The 20,385-nt window shown below is 38.5% G+C and overlaps 2 protein-coding genes across 2 annotated transcripts in view; both read left to right on the top strand.

The window, feature by feature from the left end:
- Nucleotides 1-4,009: 4,009 nt before the first annotated feature.
- The window catches only part of LOC149166306 (uncharacterized), a 31,660-nt gene continuing 15,284 nt past the window's right edge, over nucleotides 4,010-20,385 (top strand). Inside the window, exons 1-2 of the mRNA XM_089430129.1 lie at nucleotides 4,010-4,524; nucleotides 4,687-4,834. Of these exons, the coding sequence (XP_089286255.1) occupies nucleotides 4,010-4,524; nucleotides 4,687-4,834 (663 nt within the window). The remainder of the gene's footprint in view (nucleotides 4,525-4,686; nucleotides 4,835-20,385) is intronic.
- Nucleotides 5,634-6,926, top strand: LOC149166307 (auxin-responsive protein IAA14-like). The gene is made up of 5 exons (XM_089432560.1): nucleotides 5,634-6,118; nucleotides 6,207-6,400; nucleotides 6,504-6,627; nucleotides 6,735-6,796; nucleotides 6,904-6,926. Exons 1-5 carry the CDS (start codon nucleotides 5,826-5,828, stop codon nucleotides 6,924-6,926), a joined length of 696 nt encoding a protein of 231 aa, XP_089288686.1. The 5' UTR covers nucleotides 5,634-5,825.

Here is a 20,385-nt window from a genome sequence, read left to right as displayed (position 1 = left end):
CACCACAACACATATCAACATCGATTCCTTGTCAGGTAACCGACACGCCACAACACATACCACCAGGCCACGAGGCCACATGGCCATGTGCATGTGAACATGTAGACGGTTCTTTAAGCGTGATAGAGGAAGAATCGAATTCAAGTTCTTTCTCTTCCAACCTAGTGCAAAATTTCTATTTCCTTTCATAAATTCCCTGAGCGATGAGTTGCTGCAGCTGCGCTATAGGTACGAGGAGTCGTTGCAGGTGTAGCTATGTTAGATATGCAAGGTTTGTTGACTCTATTAGATATGATATCACAACAGCCCCAACACTACCGCAATCTCATTACCTCATACCCATTCAAGATGTATCCAGTTTGCTTGTCAAGTACACATCAGCTATAAAGGTACAGTACACTATGAAAAACCAATCACAATTATTGTAAAGAAGCTCTACTTATTGTAACTACTCAAATAATTGGTTTTACATACTTCTATTCCTATTCTTATACATGCACACTCCTGTACCTATAGACAACATAATGATGGAAAACATAGATAGCCTATAAGTGTGTAACTTGGGATTCTAGGCTCCTTAAACTATGAGAACTGGCTTACTACGATTCTCACAAGGCAAAGAACTATGAGACTATCGAAGTTGTGTGACTGGACGAATGGGAACCATCACTTGCTCTATTCAAACCATGCTTGGTATGGAGAATTAATGCCCTTTTCAAACCATGCTTGGTATGCACAATTATCTTTCCAACAAGCTGATTGATAATTGTAGCAAATGCTTTTGTTAAGAGCACTGTAAAAGTCATTTCATATAACGATTTGAATATTGTCTTCCTTGGCAAACACATGTATTGTATGCAACCCTTCTAGACAGTATGATAGTGGTACACACACGCACATGGCTAGCATGTAAACACTACATGCATACCCGACAATTAACTCGTATATCGTTGTTCCGCATTTAAACACACGGGAAACATGCTATAGTTCAAACATGTAGTGTTGACACATATACTATATTATCACGGAGCTCCACCAAGGAACCCAAGCATGTGGCTTTGTATCATATGATTTGAACCCAAGCATGTGGTTTTGTATTATATGATTTGTCATAGTCCATTAGTTGTGTTTAGGAAAAAGAGAAAACCAAAATACAGAAGCCAAAAGCCTACTATTGGAATTATTTTGGGAACAAAGCTATTGCTGGGGCACTTTTTGAAGACTATTCCTTGCACGTAGTTGGGGGATGTGCGCAAAGCACCATACAAAGCTACATGAAAGGGCAGTGAATATTCAATATTGTTTTCCATCCCAAAAATCGTTCATGTGGAGAAAACGTTGAAGCTTTATGAGTACTATATCTATTTAGATATGCAATAAGGTCGTTCTACTTTGTATCGAAACGTATACGTTCTTGTAGCCATATTAATGTATATATTGTCTTGATATATTATTGTGGCTACAAGATTTAATACATGTACGTAGTAGTTTTCTGTCACATTTCTATGGCGGTGTATTAATGTACTTACATTTGGTTAATGGATTTATAGTTAATAATAACTTCTTACCTCCTTTGGGCACACTACTATGAGGCTCACACTCAAGTTAGGCCTATTTTCTTTGAGGAGCTATTGCTATGTAGTTAATAATTTACGATTTTCTTTATAGACAATGCTTTTGTCCTATCCAAAGTAAGTTTCACTCCATGGGTGGAAACATACATACCTCCCCTCCTATTCTTAATACTCAAAGATAATACCTATTTATGGGTGAGACCCTAAGAATCTAGGTGGAAGCATTTCTAAACCTAATCAGAGTGTGTTGGGGCCCTTTCTACCTTTTTATTGCGTGACGATTTCATTCGGTGGCGTGAGAGTGCCCTAAGAGTCATCATATGGATATATATGAGACTATGACAACTATTAGTATGAAGAGGTAGGCAGAGTTTTATCTCGTTTCTACCTTTAAGGATCCAGCGGAATCTAGGCATTCTTGTTCGAGAAGAAAACCCGTGAAAAGTTGTAGTCTTCTTGAATCGTATGACACTAGTCTCTAGTTTTCTTCAATCCTTGCTCCCTGCAATTTCCTTCTTTAACTTTATTTGGAAAATTTCTTACTAACCTTGAGTGGGCTTAATGCGAACGGGCTAAACAGCAAATCGAATCGCCACAGTGAACAATTGGGGTTGAGGCATGCGAGCCTTGCTTGCACTATATTCCTTTTGGACTAAACAACGAATCGAATCTCCACAATGAACAATTGGGTTTGAGGCATGCGAGCCTTGCTTGCACTATATTCCTTTTGGGCTAATAGCCTGCAACTCCATCTATTCTATTTGTGGCGCAAAAATTACGGGTTCCTGCTCGCTATCTTCTTATATGCTCATATGTAACGCAATCACTGTATAAAATTACGGGTTCCTGCTCGCTATCTTCTTATATGCTCATATGTAATGCAATCACTGTATTTGAACCATTTGTTTCAGTACTGAAAAGCCCCGCAATCACTGTATAAAATTATGGGTTCCTGCTCGCTATCTTCTTATATGCTCATATGTAACGCAATCACTGACCATTTGTTTCAGTACTTAAAAGCCCCGCAATAACTATATAAAATGACAGGTTCTTGCTCGCTATCTTCTTGTATACTCATATGTAATGCAATCACTGTATTTGAACCATTTGTTTCAGTACTGCAAAGCCCCGCAATCACTGTATTTGAACCATTTGTTACAATGCTGAAAAGCCCTTGGTACATAAAATATTTTTTAGGATTCTTTTCAACCTACTCATCATGTCTCGTGAATAGAACCACACACATTAAACCCTCCCAACCATCCACACTATACATCATTTGACAGTCCATCCAATACGGCTAGCAAAATATTAAGTTTAATTAAACCCTCTTTACCATCCAGGCAGTACATCATTTGACAGTCCATCCAATACGGCCATCAAAATGTTATGTTTAATAGGACCCCGCCGATCAATGAGTGCGAACGTATATTTATACTTCAAGAGTCATCCCTCTGATACTCATTTCGTCCATAATGGGCAAGATATTCTCGTACCGCTAGGCCTTCGTCTTCAAGTGTCCAAAGCTCGTAGACTTTAGACATCACTTCCGGAAGAAAAGCACTTTATCAAAATTAAATAATATTTTTATATGACTTTAAAGCACTATCTCAAAATTAACTAATATATTTATGTGACCTTAAATATAGACGCGATTGCAGTCTGCTAAAATATTTTTATATGACTTTAGTCGTACATTAAATAATATTTTATAAAAATTAAATAATATTTGATGTGACTTTAAAGCACTATCTCAAAATTAAATTAAATAATATTTTTATGTGACTTAAAAGATAGACGGGACTGCAGATTCTCTGATAAATCTGATAAATTAAAAACGCCTAATGATTTCTATATCTAACCATCGACGTTATTTAGTAACCCTTACATTACACGTCGCCTTAAACTATAATTACGCTAAAATAAATATTATATATATTTATGGGCAATTTGTCGGGATCTGCAAAATAAAGAACCCACCATTATCGGGCTGATTTCAATAGTGCACCAGGTGACTAGTCAAATTTAACCCCTGAGGGCAGCTTGACATGAAGAACCCACAATTATCGCGGTGATTTCAATAGTACACCATGTGACTAGTCAAATTTAACCCCTTAGGGCAGCTTGACAAGTTTACTACAAATCTGTGGAAATTCACCCTAACTAATAACTGGGGTTCGAACTCGAGTTAAGAGTATGGACCAATGTAATAAAGCTCAATCCCAGGTGTGTTCGCTCTGCCATCGCAAGAATTTTTTTTTATGTACTCCAGGCTATCCACACAATTTTTTTTAATGTCCTCTCTCTGCCATGCACACGATCCTTTTGCTTTTTTTTATCAATGTCTTCTCTGCAATCCACACGCACCAATCCCTTTTTTTGGTTTTCCTAGGTGTATCCATCCTGATAATATCCCAATCACCAAAACAGGCGGAATGCAATCCCTAAAACAAGAAGCGTTGCTGACTCGTAATACCATGCAAAAGAGTTTATTAAGTTTTGCCATGCGGATATTCATATTTTGCATAGTTTTCTTTGGTACATTCACGTCTGTGTCTTCTGAGACGGGTTGTTTGGATAAAGAAAAGAAATCTCTCTTGACCTTTAAAAGTGGTTTGCATGATCGTGCCGGGCGTTTGTCTTCCTGGAATGTTTCGTCAAGTTGTTGTGAATGGGAACATGTCTCTTGCGACACATGGACCGGTCATGTTGTTACGTTGGATTTGCGTAATTGCAGTTTGAGTGGTGCCTTCAGCCCTGCTGCACTGTGTGACCTGATGGCTTTGGAGAGTTTCGACATCAGTTTCAATAATTTTACTGGGCAACCTATTCCTGCAGAGATGGGTCTTTTGAAAAACTTGAAATACCTCAGCCTGTCCACAGTAGAATTTGCAGGTCCCATTCCATGGCAGCTTGGAAATCTGTCGAGCCTGACAGTACTCGATCTTTCCTCCTTGGAGCCTTCTGTGTTGACAAGTCCTGACCTTTCATGGCTTGCAAACCTCACAGCGTTGACAAATCTTTCTCTCAATGGAGTCGATCTCTCCGCAACGTCGTCCTCATGGGGACAATCAGTAAGTCATCTTTCTCACCTCAGAAAACTTTCGATGGTAAATTGCGGACTGACGGGTTCCATTCCCCCTTCCCTGCATAAACTTGCCTCCCTACAATTCCTCCATCTTGATCACAACAAATTTGACACTGAATTTCCTAGTTGGTTAGGGAATGTGTCTAATTTGGTCTCTCTGCAGTTGAACAGTGCAAATCTCAGTGGATATCTCCCGTTTGAGCCTCTTTCTGGGCTTCCTCACCTGCAAAGTATTTATTTGGGAGATAACAAAATATCTGCCGACATTTCTCAGGTTTTTAAGGGCCAATGGAAGAGCCTGACCATTTTCCGGATGAACAATAATAGTTTGTACGGCTCGTTACCATATTCTATAGGAAATCTATGGCAAGTGCTATTTCATGGACTATAGCATAGTAAATGCTCTCTTAACAGAGTCTAAGGACAGTCTTGGGAGACAGGTTCTGACATCGCCTCCATTCTCCGGCTAACAGATTCCGATTGCATAGTCATGGAGATATGCATGATGCCATCGTTGTTTGTATTGATGCCCATCGAAACGACATAGGGTATGAAATAGCACTTGCCTTCATCCCATACCATACATGTGATGTTGTCAGTCGTCCGTGTGACCCCTTCATCCCATACCATACATGCATCAAGGATTTGAATTTTAAATTTTGAAATTATACATGCATCAAAGATTTGAATTTTAAATTTTGAAATTGGGCGCGCTGGTTATTCCATTACTTGACCACCGCTCGTAATTCTCCCACAGACGGGAGTGAGACGTTCGCACCTACGGCACCCAGCTTCGAACCGCTTGTCCTTGGTCATGGGTTCCAGTCTCGAATCACATGGGAAGGAGATGCTGGGACTGTGAACGAACTGCAGACCATGTAGTGATTAGAGAAAGGGGAGCCTGCTATTGATCGGCTTTAAGATATGCCAACGACTCCCACTCATCTCTCCTCTCCTTTCTCGGACAAAAAGAACAATCCATCCATCCGTCTCTCTTACTGTCCAAATTTTGCACCATACATATATCTCAAATCAACTTCCTTTTCTCTTCCATTCTTCTTTCTGTGTTGATTCAATCGTCAAGACTCTCATCCCTTCACTTCACTTCATTCATTCATACAGAGGAAGGACTTTTCATTACAATAGAGCTGCGCAGATTAATCATGTCTTGCAGTGTTGGAGGCATGGAGAAATCTGGTACGCGCGCACAGCAGGAGAATAACCGCATTTTGGATTTTGCAGAGACTGAGCTCAAGCTTGGGCTCCCAGGGGTAGCTGCGGGGGAACGCCAGAGGATCTGTGGAAAAAGAAGCTTTTCGGAGGCCATGGAATCCAGAAATTTTAGCATTCCACATGAGGAGGCTCATAAATTCCATGAACCCAATTTAGGCACAGAAAAACAAATGGTCCGTCCTGCCAATGATCCTCCAAAAATGGGACCTCCTCCTCCTCCCAAGTGAGTATTCCTTTCCTAAAGGATATTAATGTTTGTACTGTTGAGGGCTTGTTTAGGGCGTCTATATTAACCAGAAAATATATGTCAGGGCACAGATTGTTGGCTGGCCACCTGTCAAAGATTTCAGGAAAGTCAGAACAATTGCTGCATCCAGCTCTTTGTATGTGAAAGTGAGCATGGATGGAGCTCCCTATCTCAGAAAGGTGGACCTCAAAATGTGCAGCACCTATCATGACCTCTCCTCTGCACTCGAGAACATGTTCGACTGCTTAATTACCATGGGTATGATCGAATTCCCATCTCATTCCATTCCCTTAATATTTTGTCTATTCGCCCTGCCGTAAATCACGGAATGAATGATATTGAAATGTTCAAATGTTTGTAGGCAAGTGTGGATCCAATGGGATGAAGGAGAGCAATTTGATGGATGTGGTGAATGGATCAGAATATGTGGCCACTTATGAAGATAAAGATGGAGATTGGATGCTTGTAGGCGATGTCCCATGGCAGTAAGTGCTTTGAAGCTGCCCTTAATTTTCTTATCATTTTTCCTTTATAAGACTTAATAGTTTCTCTGTAATAGCCAGAAATTGATGATGTGGAATATTGGTTGCAGGATGTTGGTTGATTCCTGCCAAAAAGTGCGGATCATGAAGGCTTCAGAAGCTATTGGTTTAGGTATTTCACCAACCCATCATGTCTTTCTTTATACTTTAGATATGTAATGATTGAGTCGTCAAATTGTTAGTCTTATAAACCTCCATGTTTTGATTGGTGTTTTGCAGCTCCTGGGGCCATGGGAAAATGAAAAAACCAGGAATTAACAGGAATTACAGACCACCCCAGTTATTGATTTTTGGGAGGCTAAATTGTTCTCAAACTAATTGTAACGTGGTGCAATATGCACGTGGTGAGCTGGCTGCTCTTAGGTTATTGATTGAGATTGAATATGATTGTTCATCCACGATGGCTCAAGATCCGCTGTATTAGAAAACTATTTTCAATTATCTTTTATAAATGGTCCGATTGTTTTAAATGCTTTCATATAATCCTTTGACATAGCGATAAAGAAAAAATTCTACATGCAGTTTCCGGGTTTTGATAATTCTCCTCAAATATTAATTTTTGAAAGGTCTTACCCCTCTCTGTATATATGATTTGTGTGATGAGAAAAATGTTTGACACCCAAAAGAATTTTAAATTATATAATGTAGATGACTGTGAAAAAAATTCGAATTGACGAGCCGGAAATTTTGTGACTCCACAAAATTGAAGTACTGTTTTCAAAGAAAATGTGTAAAGCTTTGTTAAGAAAATTCTAAGTAAATCTGGCATCTGTCAAAAGACTTAGGTAAATATTGACAAAGTATAATTTTATATGTTAATGAATAAAGACATAAATGTCAAATCATAAGAATTGGTTATGTCTTAATTAACAAGAGCTATGTGGCGCATGTCAGTGTATTTTAGCATAGGTGATTTTTTTGCATATACTTTTGTGCATAAAATAACGGTAAAATGCTTATTACGGAATTATTACTGAATTTTAAGAAGGTAGAATCTATTATATTAATATAAGTATTCAACCTAACATTTTCTTCATAATATGATGCTTTATATTAATATGATGAGTTATTATTACAATGATCTTTTCAGTCAAAAAAATCCATTTATGACTTAGGCTGGTTAAAAAACGAGTTAAGAACTGGTCAAAGTAAAATTCATAAAAGATTTGTTATTCAAGCACAAGTCAAAGTAAAAATAAGTAAATTGCCTAAATTGTTGTTTCCTTCCGACTTTATTAAATTCTTCTTGTTTTACTAGTGAATGTGGAGCTCCATCTCACATGTCCAAAAAGGATTTAGAACTAGGCAAATATGTAACAAAGACACAAAACATTACTAGAATATCAACAACACAAAGAAAGCTTTCCTAAGATTAAGAGTATCATTTGAGTCCGGGAAAATGCTATTTGATTTCATTTTTGGGAATGTGTGATCTTTCAAACTTAAAACAGGTGAATGAATGAATGAATGCATATCTGTCTTAAATTCAAACTAAAGAAATTCCTTCCCGCTGAACTTGTGAAATAGGTGATAAAATTTGTAAAAGAAGAAAATTATTGAAACTGTGATAGAGACCTAGAAAGAATTGGTTTATTGCCTTCATGGTCGAAATTAAGGAAATATAGGAGTTCTTGGTTCTAATGTGACCTGTAAAGTAGAAGATTTTGAGTCCTTTGTTTCTACCACATGATAGTACCAGGATTCTTTATTCTGAGGCAGTGGATCTCAAACCCGTGAGCATCTATAAACACAGAAAATCATCACTGATGTCACAACAGTTGTTGCACATAAACCTAACATCTCTGCCAAGATGTATATCAGTGATAATTTATTACTCACTATCGTTATGCAAGACAAAGACTCTATGGATATACGCGGTAGTATCCATGCATAGAGAAAATTTCCCTTATTACGGTTCTCACTAATATTAAACTAATTTTATTAACCGAACTCTATGGATATATGCTGTAATATCCATGTATAGAGAAAATTTCCCTTATTATAGTTTTCACTAATATTAAACTAATTTTATTAACCGAAATAGAAAACATTATGTATGCATTTATACCAAATTATACTAATAGTATCATCATAGTCCAAGAAAATACTATCTGATTTCATTTTTGGAAATGGATGGTCTTTCAAACTTAAAAAAAGTGAATGAATGAATATCGGTCTTATATTCAAAATGGAGGAATTCCTAAAAAAGTGAATGAGTGAATGAATATTTGTCTTATGGGATAGCAGAGGCTCTGCAACTTGATCTAGGGTTGGCGTTAGGGTTTGACGTTGGGTACCATGGCGGGAGGCGCAAGGGGGAGTGCAGCTCCCTCCTATAGTCAAGTAGTCACGGATAGAAGCAAGGACGTTAGAAAGCAGCGTTTCAAGAAACCTCTGGAGAAGACAACATAGGCAAGTAACACAGAAATATTGGGAAGAAACAGACCTCATGAACAAGAAGGGGATGAGCAGGAAGCTAGTAAGGAGAAGGAGAAACGGGGTAGCAGTCAAAAAACTACTTCTATAAGGACAAATAGGGTATGCAAACCCAAGTCAAACATCACTCCTCGGGTCATTTTAAGCAACCCAGTGCTACAAACGCATAGGAATCATATGGCAAAATATGCGGTTATATCCAAATTCATGGGGATATGGACGACGGGGAGGGTGCTGCACGTATGGATAAGGAGCCACTGGAAACCAAAGGGGGAAATAAACCTTCATCTGGGATCTAAGGGCTTCTTCACAGTAGTGTTCACAAGCCTAGAGGATAAAGATAGAGTGTTTGAAGGAGGACCATATTTCTACGCTACTTCCAGCCTCTACATGCGGCCATGGATGATGAACTTTGTCCTAGAAGGCGAAACATTCACATCGGTACCGGTATGGATTAGACTATACTCTCTTCCTCTAGATTATTGGCTACCGAAATCTCTGAAAACAATAGGCAATAAACTGGGGCATTTTCTAAAGATCTTAGATGTGACTCTGAAAGGAAAATACACCTCCTTCGCCCAGATATGTGTGGAAATGGAATTATCTGGAGGACTTCTGGACGCAATAATTTTAGAAGTATATGATGAAGAATGGGTGTAGGCGATGGACTATGAGCACATCCCATTTAGATGCTACAAATTCCATGAACATGGGCATCTATACAGAGACTGCCCAACAAACAATATGGAGATAAATGTGAAAACTAGAGCGGATAAAATTCCTGAGGGTTTCACCAAGGTTGGGGGCAAAAGGAAAGGTGGGAAGCGGCCACAAGAAAAGATCAATGAAGAAAGACAATTGAGCACAATAGCTTTAAGATCCTAGAAGAAGAAGATGGAAATAAAGAAACAAACCAGGAAACGAAGAACATTATCACTGAGAAAGAAAGGGATGCTTGCATGGAAGATATCATAGAAAACAACCAGCAAAAGGATGATCTACCAAGCATTATGGAGATAAGTAGGTACCATGAGATGACTCCAATTGAGGCGAGAACGGAGGACCATGAACTGCAGGATATTCTAGAAAGGAAAAATCTAGATCTAAAGAAATTTCTGGAACAAGGGATGACTAAAGGAGTGGACTCTCTGCCAAAAGAGGAATATGATAGGGTTCAACAGCTCTTCCTATGGAGATCACAACCAAAGGGCTCTGGAGTCAAAAGAAATCATGAAAGCCAGGAGCATAGAGGGGTCAAAATGATGGAGGAGACACAGATACAATCTCCAAAGAACCCTAGGCACGTTTGGGAGTTGATACCCCCAGGCAAAATGTTAGAGGATTGTCTCTGTCAGGCTGCTAAAGATAGGGATCGATGGATCAATGAGACTCAGGAGACAGGTGAGAGTACATGGATGCTTAAACTGTTTGCTTTTTTATTGGCAGCAGTTCGCAGATTGTATTGGCATCAGTATTCCAACAGATTTGAGCAGATGGTCGAGATCAGCAGAGGAAGACGAAGGACGCAGTGGCATGGAGATTGATTTTGGACTGATAGATCTCAGTTGAGATAGATATATGGTGTTTGGGTGAGGAAGTTACCCGATAGTTAATGAGAAGAAGTGGGTTGGAGAAACCCACAAGTGGATTTTTGGCGGAGGAAAGGCCATAAGCGGTAATTCCCCGTTGGCTCTGATTCCATACACACAGTGACACGTAATAGCAAGGGGAGAGAGGGAAACCACTTTTTGGGCAAATTTGGAGTGCACAAGTTAACCAATCGAAATACGTGTAAGCCATTAGATCTGGTGGAGCGAGATCAACAGTTGACAGACAAGGAGAAAGTTTCGAAGTCGGGAAGTGTTGTGACTGTTGGATCTTGAATAGATCAACGGTGAAGAAGTGTTGACGCATCTTTAGAAGGTTGGATTTCAAACTTTTTTAAACTATGGTTTGAGTTACCGTCGGGTCTGGATTAGTAGAAATGGGTTGGAGAAAACCACAAGTGGATTTCGGGTGGAGGAAAAGCCGTAAATGGTTTTTCCCAGTTGGCTCCAATTCCACTCACTCAATGACACATAACATTGAGGTGATAGAGGGAAACTGCTTTCCGAGAGGATTTGAAGTGTGCAAGTTGACCGGCCGAAATACGTGTAAGCCGTTAGATCTGGTGGAGCGAGATCGACGGTTGATAGACGAGGAGCATGTTTCGAAGTCGGGAAGTGTTGTGACCATTCGATCTTGAATAGATCAACGATGAAGAATTGTCGACGTATCTTTAAAGGGGCAGATTTCAAACATTTTTAAACTGTGGTTTGTGTTACCGTCGGGTCTAGATTAGTGGAAGTCTAGCGGAACTCTACAACTTTTGGAAGGGTCTGTTAGCTTAGCGGAAGCTCTAAAGTTGTCAGTGGATGACAAAGAGCCCTTGGGAGTTTAACACTCCTTCCTGTTTAAAAGGTTTTGGAAATCTATGAGAATTGGTTTGATCCTAGGTTTTGTTTTTCCTGTTGATGGCATTCCCACAACAGGTTGGTTCTTGTTTGGGTCTTTGCACTCACAAAGACGTGTAACATATGTAATGTAATTGTACGGTTAATAGAAGGCTTCATTCTTACTTGACCAAAAAAAAGAATGAATATCTGTCTTATATTCAAAATGGAGGAATTCCTAGGACATGCAAGCTTGTGTAGCGGAGGGTAATGCACTTAGATTTTCTTAAATTTTTGGGTTCCATTGTTCAAGACCTTGTTTTATTTAGAAGCAAAATGACGAGATAATCAGGCCATTCTGTGAGGGTCGACATGAGAAGCATACGGGTAGTTGTTTAATGTGGTGTTTGTTGTGTATCCGGTCTCAAAGAGGGCTTGTCATTTCAGCATTTCCAGCAGAACCAGGAAACAAAGTTGCACAGGGCTAATATATTTGGCAATTGTAAAGGACTTGTAAGCTTGTGCAATGGAGGTTGATGCATTTAATGTAAATAATTTGGCATTCGTTGTGCGTCCTGTCTCACATAGGGCCATTCATTTCAACACTTCCAACACAACCAGCTAATAGGGCTCTGCAGTGATCGTATCTTTGTCGGTTGTAAAGGATGTGCAAGCCTGTGTAACAGAGGGTAATGCATTTATTCTGAAAATTGTGGGTTCCATTGTTCAATTGTTTAAGACCTCGTTGTACTTGGAAGGAAAAGGGTGAGATAGCTTGGAGCCTATTTTGGCCCCTTTTCTCTGTGCCCTAATTGAAATTTCACTAGGATTTTAGGCTTGTAGGTTTGAATGTTTTGTAACACCTCCAAAATTCCAGAGGTTCCTGGTGGCCTGTGGTCTCTAGGTAGTTTCAAACGCACCAATGTTTTTTTAGTCGGGGTTTTGTGAGACGAGAGGGGTTTTTCTTGGTTCTAGGGTTTTAATTTTAGAGCAATGTTAAAACTGGTTTTTTGCGTGATCATTGAAGAAATAATAGTGTAAAAAGGAAAAAATCGAATATTAAATACAAATTAATAACATTATTTTAACTCTATTGTGAATATATTTTTTGAATCACATAAGACCAAAAAAGGATACATTGTAGTGCTTCTTAACCACTATGTAAGATGAGGATTATTGGAGCTTGAATATAGCCATTAGACTATTTAATGTAAAATTTGAATGCAAAAGTAAACTGATATACAAAAGGCACGGAAATGAGATAAAATGACATGTAAATGCAATGTAATGCTCATTTGTAAGGGAGGGAAAAAATGTTACGATTTATTTTTGGTTAAATATTATAATATTCCATCTTGGTCTTAGGGTTAGGTGTTTTTATGTAGATTTAAGTTGAAGGAGACTCACTCTTTCTCTGAGGTTTTTGGGGGTGCTGCATAGTTTTTAGAGTGTGAGCGAAGAGGTTGTGCAACCTCTCTATTGGTATTTTATGTACATTCTGGTTGTGTCTCAATAATCAATAATGACACTATCCAATATAATTAATCTTGAATATATATATATATATATATATATATATATATATATATATATATATATCCAATGGGGTTTCTAAACTATAATGGTTATAACAATGACATAAACTATTAGCAGTTATTTGGATGTGATATATACATCCTCTTTATATTTCATATTTGGATAGTGATGTCCTCAATTTTTGTTGGCCGCCAATTATATTCTAAATTTAATTCATCCTTAATCGTCTAAGAAAGGAAGTAAAATTTCTTAATATATTTCTTACACTAATCAATTAATAGCAAACCATTACATAACATTTTCTTGGGAACACACTTTTTGGTTTAAAAAACCCACACTCTAAAGCATGCCCAATGTATCATTTAACAACTAAATTGTTACAATACATTACAAAGTCATGATCTCAACAAGACTGTTCAAAAACAACATAAAGATTCCACAAAATTTGAAAACATAATATAAAATTAAAACTCATACACATTGTTTTCCACCAATCCTAGCACACAATAAATAAGCATAACAGAAACCTTGTAGGGTTTTCCAATCTACATGCAATAAACCACTAGCAATTAACTGGTCATTTGTTATTGCTTAAGATTCATTGCCTCCTATTGACATGCATTTATTCCCTACCGCTACTTGATATTTATTCTTTGTAATTGAGGATTTATCCCCTATCGGTAATCAATGCTTACTCCACTTAAGGATTGCAAGGTGTATAGCGCACCTACCCCAACGTTCTGACACTTATATCTTACAAGAATATAAGGGAAATTGTGAGCTAAACGCTAAGGACTATAAGGCCTATAGACTCACAACACCCCTTGAACTTGTGCTCACTGGTTTCATCAATGCATCTACAACATTATGCAAAGTGTCACATTTCTCTAGTGTCTATATATACACATACATGCTTTATCCTTGAATGAAAGGTCAAGTTCTTTTCTAGACAAATGACATTGTTGTTATCATTGAGCTACATAGTTATCTGATTTACCCTACTTTTGAACACCATTTCATAAGATAAATGGTGTCCTTACATGCATGCGTAGTTATCATATACTCTATCCATATAGTGGAAAAAGAGACCATTTCTTGTTTCTTGTTCATCGAACTTATTGTTGCACCAAATAATGAAAATGCATAAATGCTTATAGATCTACATCCCCTACCCAATAAGAATCCACATAACCATGTATATAAGCTAAGTGTGGTTTCCTTGAAACATCACTATGATTAAAAATGGAATATCTAAAAGTATCTTGCAAATACTTGAAGACCCTTTTCGTTGCGGCTTAATGTTAGTATCTAATAATAGTCATGAATGGAATCAAAGCTTCCACTACACAGACAATGTGTAGTCTATTACAAACCACAATGTATGACAAACTACCATTTTCACTAACACAAGGTATAGAATGCATATCCTCCGCATCTATAGGTGTTGAAGGACATTGCTCTACTGAAAGTTTAGTTCCTACAAAAATAGGAGCATTTAATGGTATGCATTATGCCATGTGAAAATGTTGTAGCACATAGTTTACATACTTATATTTATATTTATAAATTATATATCTATTCAACATTAAAATAGAAATATATATAAATCAACCATTGAAATGGCTCGATAAAAACTATATTCTTTATTGTGTATAATATTCCCCACAAAAATGATACGTAATCGAATTTCATATATAGCTATTAGTCTCTGCATTCTGGACCATGATGCATTTCCAACTCGAATTCATCATTGTTGCTACTGCTCATCATACGAAAGATAAAATACCCTCTCCATGGATACCTACGCAGCATACCTTTCTGCCACATCGACAGTTACTCCGTTCTACATGCCTAATGCACCTATTTTGCCTGATTTCATTGACTTGTGGATCATATATTTCCATCTCTGTCTGGTATTCTTTAGGAGGCTGTGAAACCGAATCAACCAAAATGAGAGACTTAATGGAGATTGCAACGTGCAAACTGGGTGGCGGCTGGGAACCTCCACTGATAATAGTATTGAAGGGTATCAAGGGAAACCAATCGTTGATTGATAATGTGGGAAAAGCCAACAAATCTTTCCATGCTATTTCAACCCATACCACCAATTTGGACGCTCTAAACATATTTCCCGGGGATATTATATTAAATAAATTGTTGTTGTAGTGGTACATGGGGCTAACAGACCATATCCATCGTCTCAGTTTGAGCATTCATCCATTGCTGCAACAGTCAAGAAGTTATTCAATCTACAGTTCGATTTCCTGAGCAAGAAAGATGCTTCGATTAAAAAAAAAAAAAAATGTATCTAATAAACTATATTTCACCTCGTAAAAATTAAAATAATTTTATTTCTTTCTTTTCTCTTCCGTGCTTTTATGCATTATGCCTTCAAAATTCATCCATCCTACACGAATTTTTGCACCGAACATGAATTTTACACGTTAAAGTGGGTTGCGGCCAGTTATGCCTGCCCTCTTTTCTTTCAAGATATGCGTTATTGAGAACAACATTAATTTAAAACCACTAACCCTAATTTTGGCTAAGATTTATACGTTAAACGTTATTTTCATAAATAGTGTCATTGAAGGAAGGGAATGGGAATGAAATAGCGAATTTTATTAATTAAATTTATATCAAAGGAATAGGAATAGGAATAGGAATTATGCCCAGTTTCCGTATACGCCCAGTTTCCGTATATGCACACATCTTCCGTATATGCCCAGTTTCTGTATATGTGCACATCTTCCGTATATGCCCAGTTTCCGTATATGCGCACATCTTCCGTATATGCCCAGTTTCCGTATATCCGCACATCTTCCGTATATGTCTAGTTTCCGTATATGCCCAGTTTCCGTATATGCCCAGATCTTCCGTATATGCCCAAATCTTCCGTATATGCCCAGTTTCCGTATATGCGGACATCTCCCGTATATGCCCAGTTTCCGTATATGCGGACATCTTCCGTATATGCCTAGTTTCCGTATATGCGGACATCTTCCGTATATGCCCAGTTTCCGTATATGCACACATCTTCCGTATATGCCCAGTTTCCGTATATGCCCACATCTTCCGTATATGCCAGTTTCCGTATGCCCACATCTTCCGTATATGCCCAGTTTCCGTATATGCGGACATCTTCCGTATATGCCCAGTTTCCGTATATGCGGACATCTTCCGTATATGCCCAGTGTCCGTATATGCGCACATCTTCCGTATATGCCCAGTTTCCGTATATGCACACATCTTCCGTATATGCCCAGTTTCCGTATATGCGCGCATCTTCCGTATATGCCACATCTTCCGTATATGCCCAGTTTCCGTATATGCGCACATCTTCCGTATATGCCCAGTTTCCGTATATGCGCACATCTTCCGTATATGCGCACATCTTCCGTATATGCCCAGTTTCCGTATATGCACACATCTTCCGTATATGCCCAGTTTCCGTATATGCGCACATCTTCCGTATATGCCCAGTTTCCGTATATGCCCACATCTTCTGGGCAGCCCAGTTTCCGTATATGCACACATCTTCCGTATATGCCCAGTTTCCGTATATACACACATCTTCCGTATATGCCCAGTTTCCGTATATGCGCACATCTTCCATATATGCCCAGTTTCCGTATATGCACACATCTTCCGTATATGCCCAGTTTCCGTATATGCGCACATCTTCCGTATATGCCCAGTTTCCGTATATGCACACACCTTCCGTATATGCCCAGTTTCCGTACATATGGGTTGATTCATATATTTCTTTACATATGAATTATAGTTTATAGTTTATGTTCATATTCCATAGATTTTACATGTGAGAATCAACCCATTTAATAAACATGTACTTGTTATTTAACCTCTTTAACCTTTATTGATTTTTTTTTGTTTTATGGGGTTAAGGGTGTGATTGGAGAAGAGGGAATATTAAGATTACCAAAATAAAACTATAATTGAAATAGTAAGGAAGTGCAAAGTTATGGAAACTGTGCATATACAGAAGATATGCGCATGTTTTCCGTATATGCCCAAATTCCGTATATGCGCAATTTCTGTATATGAAATTGGGCATATACGGAATATGTGCGCATATCTTCCGTATATGCACAGTTTCCATATACAGAAATTGCGCATATACGGAAACTGGGCATATACGGAAATTGGGCATATACGGAAGACATGTGCATATCTTCCATATATGCACAGATTCCATATACAGAAATTGCGCATATACGGAAACTGGGCATATACGGAAGATGTGCGCATATACTGAAGCTGTGCATATACGAAAGATATGCGCATATACGGAAATTGGGCATATACGGAAACTGGGCATATACGGAAGACATGCGCATGTCTTCCGTATATGCACAGTTTCAGTATATGCGCACATCTTCCGTATATGCCCAGTTTCCGTAAATGCGCAATTTCTGTATATGGAATCTGTGCATATACGGAAGATATGCGCAAGATGTGTGCATATACGGAAACTGGGCAGATACGGAAGATGTGCGCATATACGGAAACTAGGCATATACGGAAGATGTGCGCATATACGGAAACTGGGCATATACAGAAGATGTGCGCATATACGGAAACTGGGCATATACGGAAGATGTGTGCATATACGGAAGATGTGTGCATATACGAAAACTGGGCATATACGGAAGATGTGCATATACGGAAGATGTGTGCATATACGGAAACTGAGCATATATGGAAGATGTGTGCATATACGGAAACTGGGCATATACGGAAGATGTGCGCATATACGGAAACTGGGCATATACGGAAGATGTGCGCATATACGGAAACTGGGCATATACGGAAGATGTGTGCATATACGGAAACTGGGCATATACGGAAGATGTGCATATACAGAAACTGGGCATATACGGAACATGTGGGCATATACGGAAACTGGGCATATACGGAAGATGTGGGCATATACGGAAGATGTGCGCATATACGGAAACTTGGCATATACGGAAGATGTGCATATGGAAACTGGGCATATACGGAAGATGTGTGCATATACGGAAACTGGGCATATACGGAAGATGTGCGCATATACGGAAACTGGGCATATACGGAAGATGTGTGCATATACGGAAACTGGGCATATACGGAAGATGTGTGCATATACAGAAACTGGGCATATACGGAAGATGTGTGCATATACAGAAACTGGGCATATACGGAAACTAGGCATATACGGAAGATGTGCGCATATACGGAAACTTGGCATTTACGGAAGATGTGCGCATATACGGAAACTGGGCATATACGGAAGATGTGCGCATATACAGAAACTGGGCATATACGGAAGATGTGCGCATATACGGAAACTGGGCATATACGGAAGATGTATGCATATACAGAAACTGGTCATATACGGAAGATGTGCGCATATACGGAAACTGGGCATATACGACAGATGTGCGCATATACGAAAGATGGGCATATACGACAGATGTGCGCATATACAGAAACTGGGCATATACGGAAGATGTGTGCATATACGGAAGATGTGTGCATATAAGGAAACTGGGCATATACGGAAGATGTACGCATATACGGAAACTGGGCATATACGGAAGATGTGCGCATATACGGAAGATGTGCGCATATACGGAAACTGGGCATATACGGAAGATGTGCGCATATACGGAAACTGGGCATATACGGAAGATGTGTGCATATACGGAAACTAGGCATATACGGAAGATGTGCGCATATGCCCAGTTTCTGTATATGCACACATCTTCCGTATATGCCCACATCTTCCGTATATGCCCAGTTTTCGTATATGCGCACATCTTCCGTATATGCCCAGTTTCCGTATATGCGCACATCTTCCGTATATGTCCAGTTTTCGTATATGCCCAATTTCCGTATATGCGCAAATCTTCCGTATATGCCCAGTTTCCGTATATGGAAACTGGGCATATACGGAAGATGTGTGCATATACGGAAACTGGGCATATAGGGAAGATGTGCGCATATACGGAAACTGGGCATATACGGAAGATGTGTGCATATACGGAAACTGGGCATATGCGCACATCTTCCGTATATGCCCAGTTTCCGTATATGCACACATCTTCCGTATATGCCCAGTTTCCGTATATGCACACATCTTCCGTATATATTAAAAAAAAGAGTTTTTTCCACTAAAAATGAGACCTGTACAAATGGAAAAGCAAGCACTGCAAGAGTTATCTAGACTGTTGTGTCCCAGTTAATGTTCAGAACTGTATATGCCCACTTTTAAATGATCTACTTACTTAAATCCAACAATAACCATATACAATCCCAGCCTTGCGCATTAACTGTGGCACAACAAACTGAATAAACCAAAACTACATTATTTGCCATTCACTACTTTCCACAATCTTGCGATGTAACGCTTGTTAACCTCCGCAATGATGAGACTCGTACTCAAAACGGATCTGCGCCTCAACTACTTTAACGCAACTGTGACTTCGCCATCACTGCCTAAAGGCCCCCTGGTGCGGCGGTGCTCATTGTGAATATGTGAAACACACAAAGAAAGTGATCAAAGATAAGAGGAGACATTAGAAAATTCATTCATATAAAAAATAAAGTTACAAAACCACATTAGGGGAAATCACAATTTCATTGTTTATAAGATGAGATAGAAGCCATTTCATTGGTCCTTTGAGACAACCTTTTTGGTTGTCACTCAATACCAATCCAACTCTATATTCCCAGCAATGTGTGTTAACCTTTTCGTACTAAATCTATTAGAATAATCTAATGAAAATATTGAAATAAAGTGATGCATATGTAGCCACATGCATGAAATCTTATTGTGAAAGAATGGATGGATGGAACGCATGGATCCTTTGTGAAATTTTAGGGCTTTGAAGTGGAGACTCAAATCATCCTCACTCAAGAAGAAAAATGGAAGAGGAATAAATGGATCCTTTGTGAAATTTTAGGGTTTTGAAGTGGAGACTCAAATCATCCTCACACAAGAAGAAAAATAGAAGAGGAGCATGTGAGAATGACATGGATGAGATGTTTCCTTCATTACTACATTTTATATTTCTATTCTTATATTGGATATACAATTTATTGAATCTATTGAAGGATTCAATTACAACGCTATCTGCATGCTTGGATTTGGATAATAAGGATGTGAAAACATCATTTATGGTTGACTCACAATGGTTGAATTTAGTTCTTGTCTCAAAAAACATTTAAAATTCATTCATATAAAAAATAAAGTTACAAAACAACATTAGGGGATCACAATTTCATTGTTTATAAG

Source organism: Pinus tabuliformis, chromosome 5_1 (genome assembly GCF_031772625.1).
Source record: "Pinus tabuliformis cultivar Carrire ecotype Pingquan chromosome 5_1, CPIR1, whole genome shotgun sequence".
Lineage (NCBI taxonomy): Eukaryota > Viridiplantae > Streptophyta > Pinopsida > Pinales > Pinaceae > Pinus > Pinus tabuliformis.
The sequence above is the reverse complement of the archived record's forward strand: the minus strand, read 5'-3'. Positions and strand labels throughout refer to the sequence as shown.

Coding starts and splice junctions, on each gene's coding strand:
- LOC149166307 (XM_089432560.1), top strand. CDS start 5,826: ATGTCTTGCAGTGTTGGAGGCATGGAGAAATCTGGTACGCGCGCACAG. Junction 6,119..6,206: donor GGACCTCCTCCTCCTCCCAA/GTGAGTATTCCT, acceptor AATATATGTCAG/GGCACAGATTGTTGGCTGGC. Junction 6,797..6,903: donor TTCAGAAGCTATTGGTTTAG/GTATTTCACCAA, acceptor GGTGTTTTGCAG/CTCCTGGGGCCATGGGAAAA.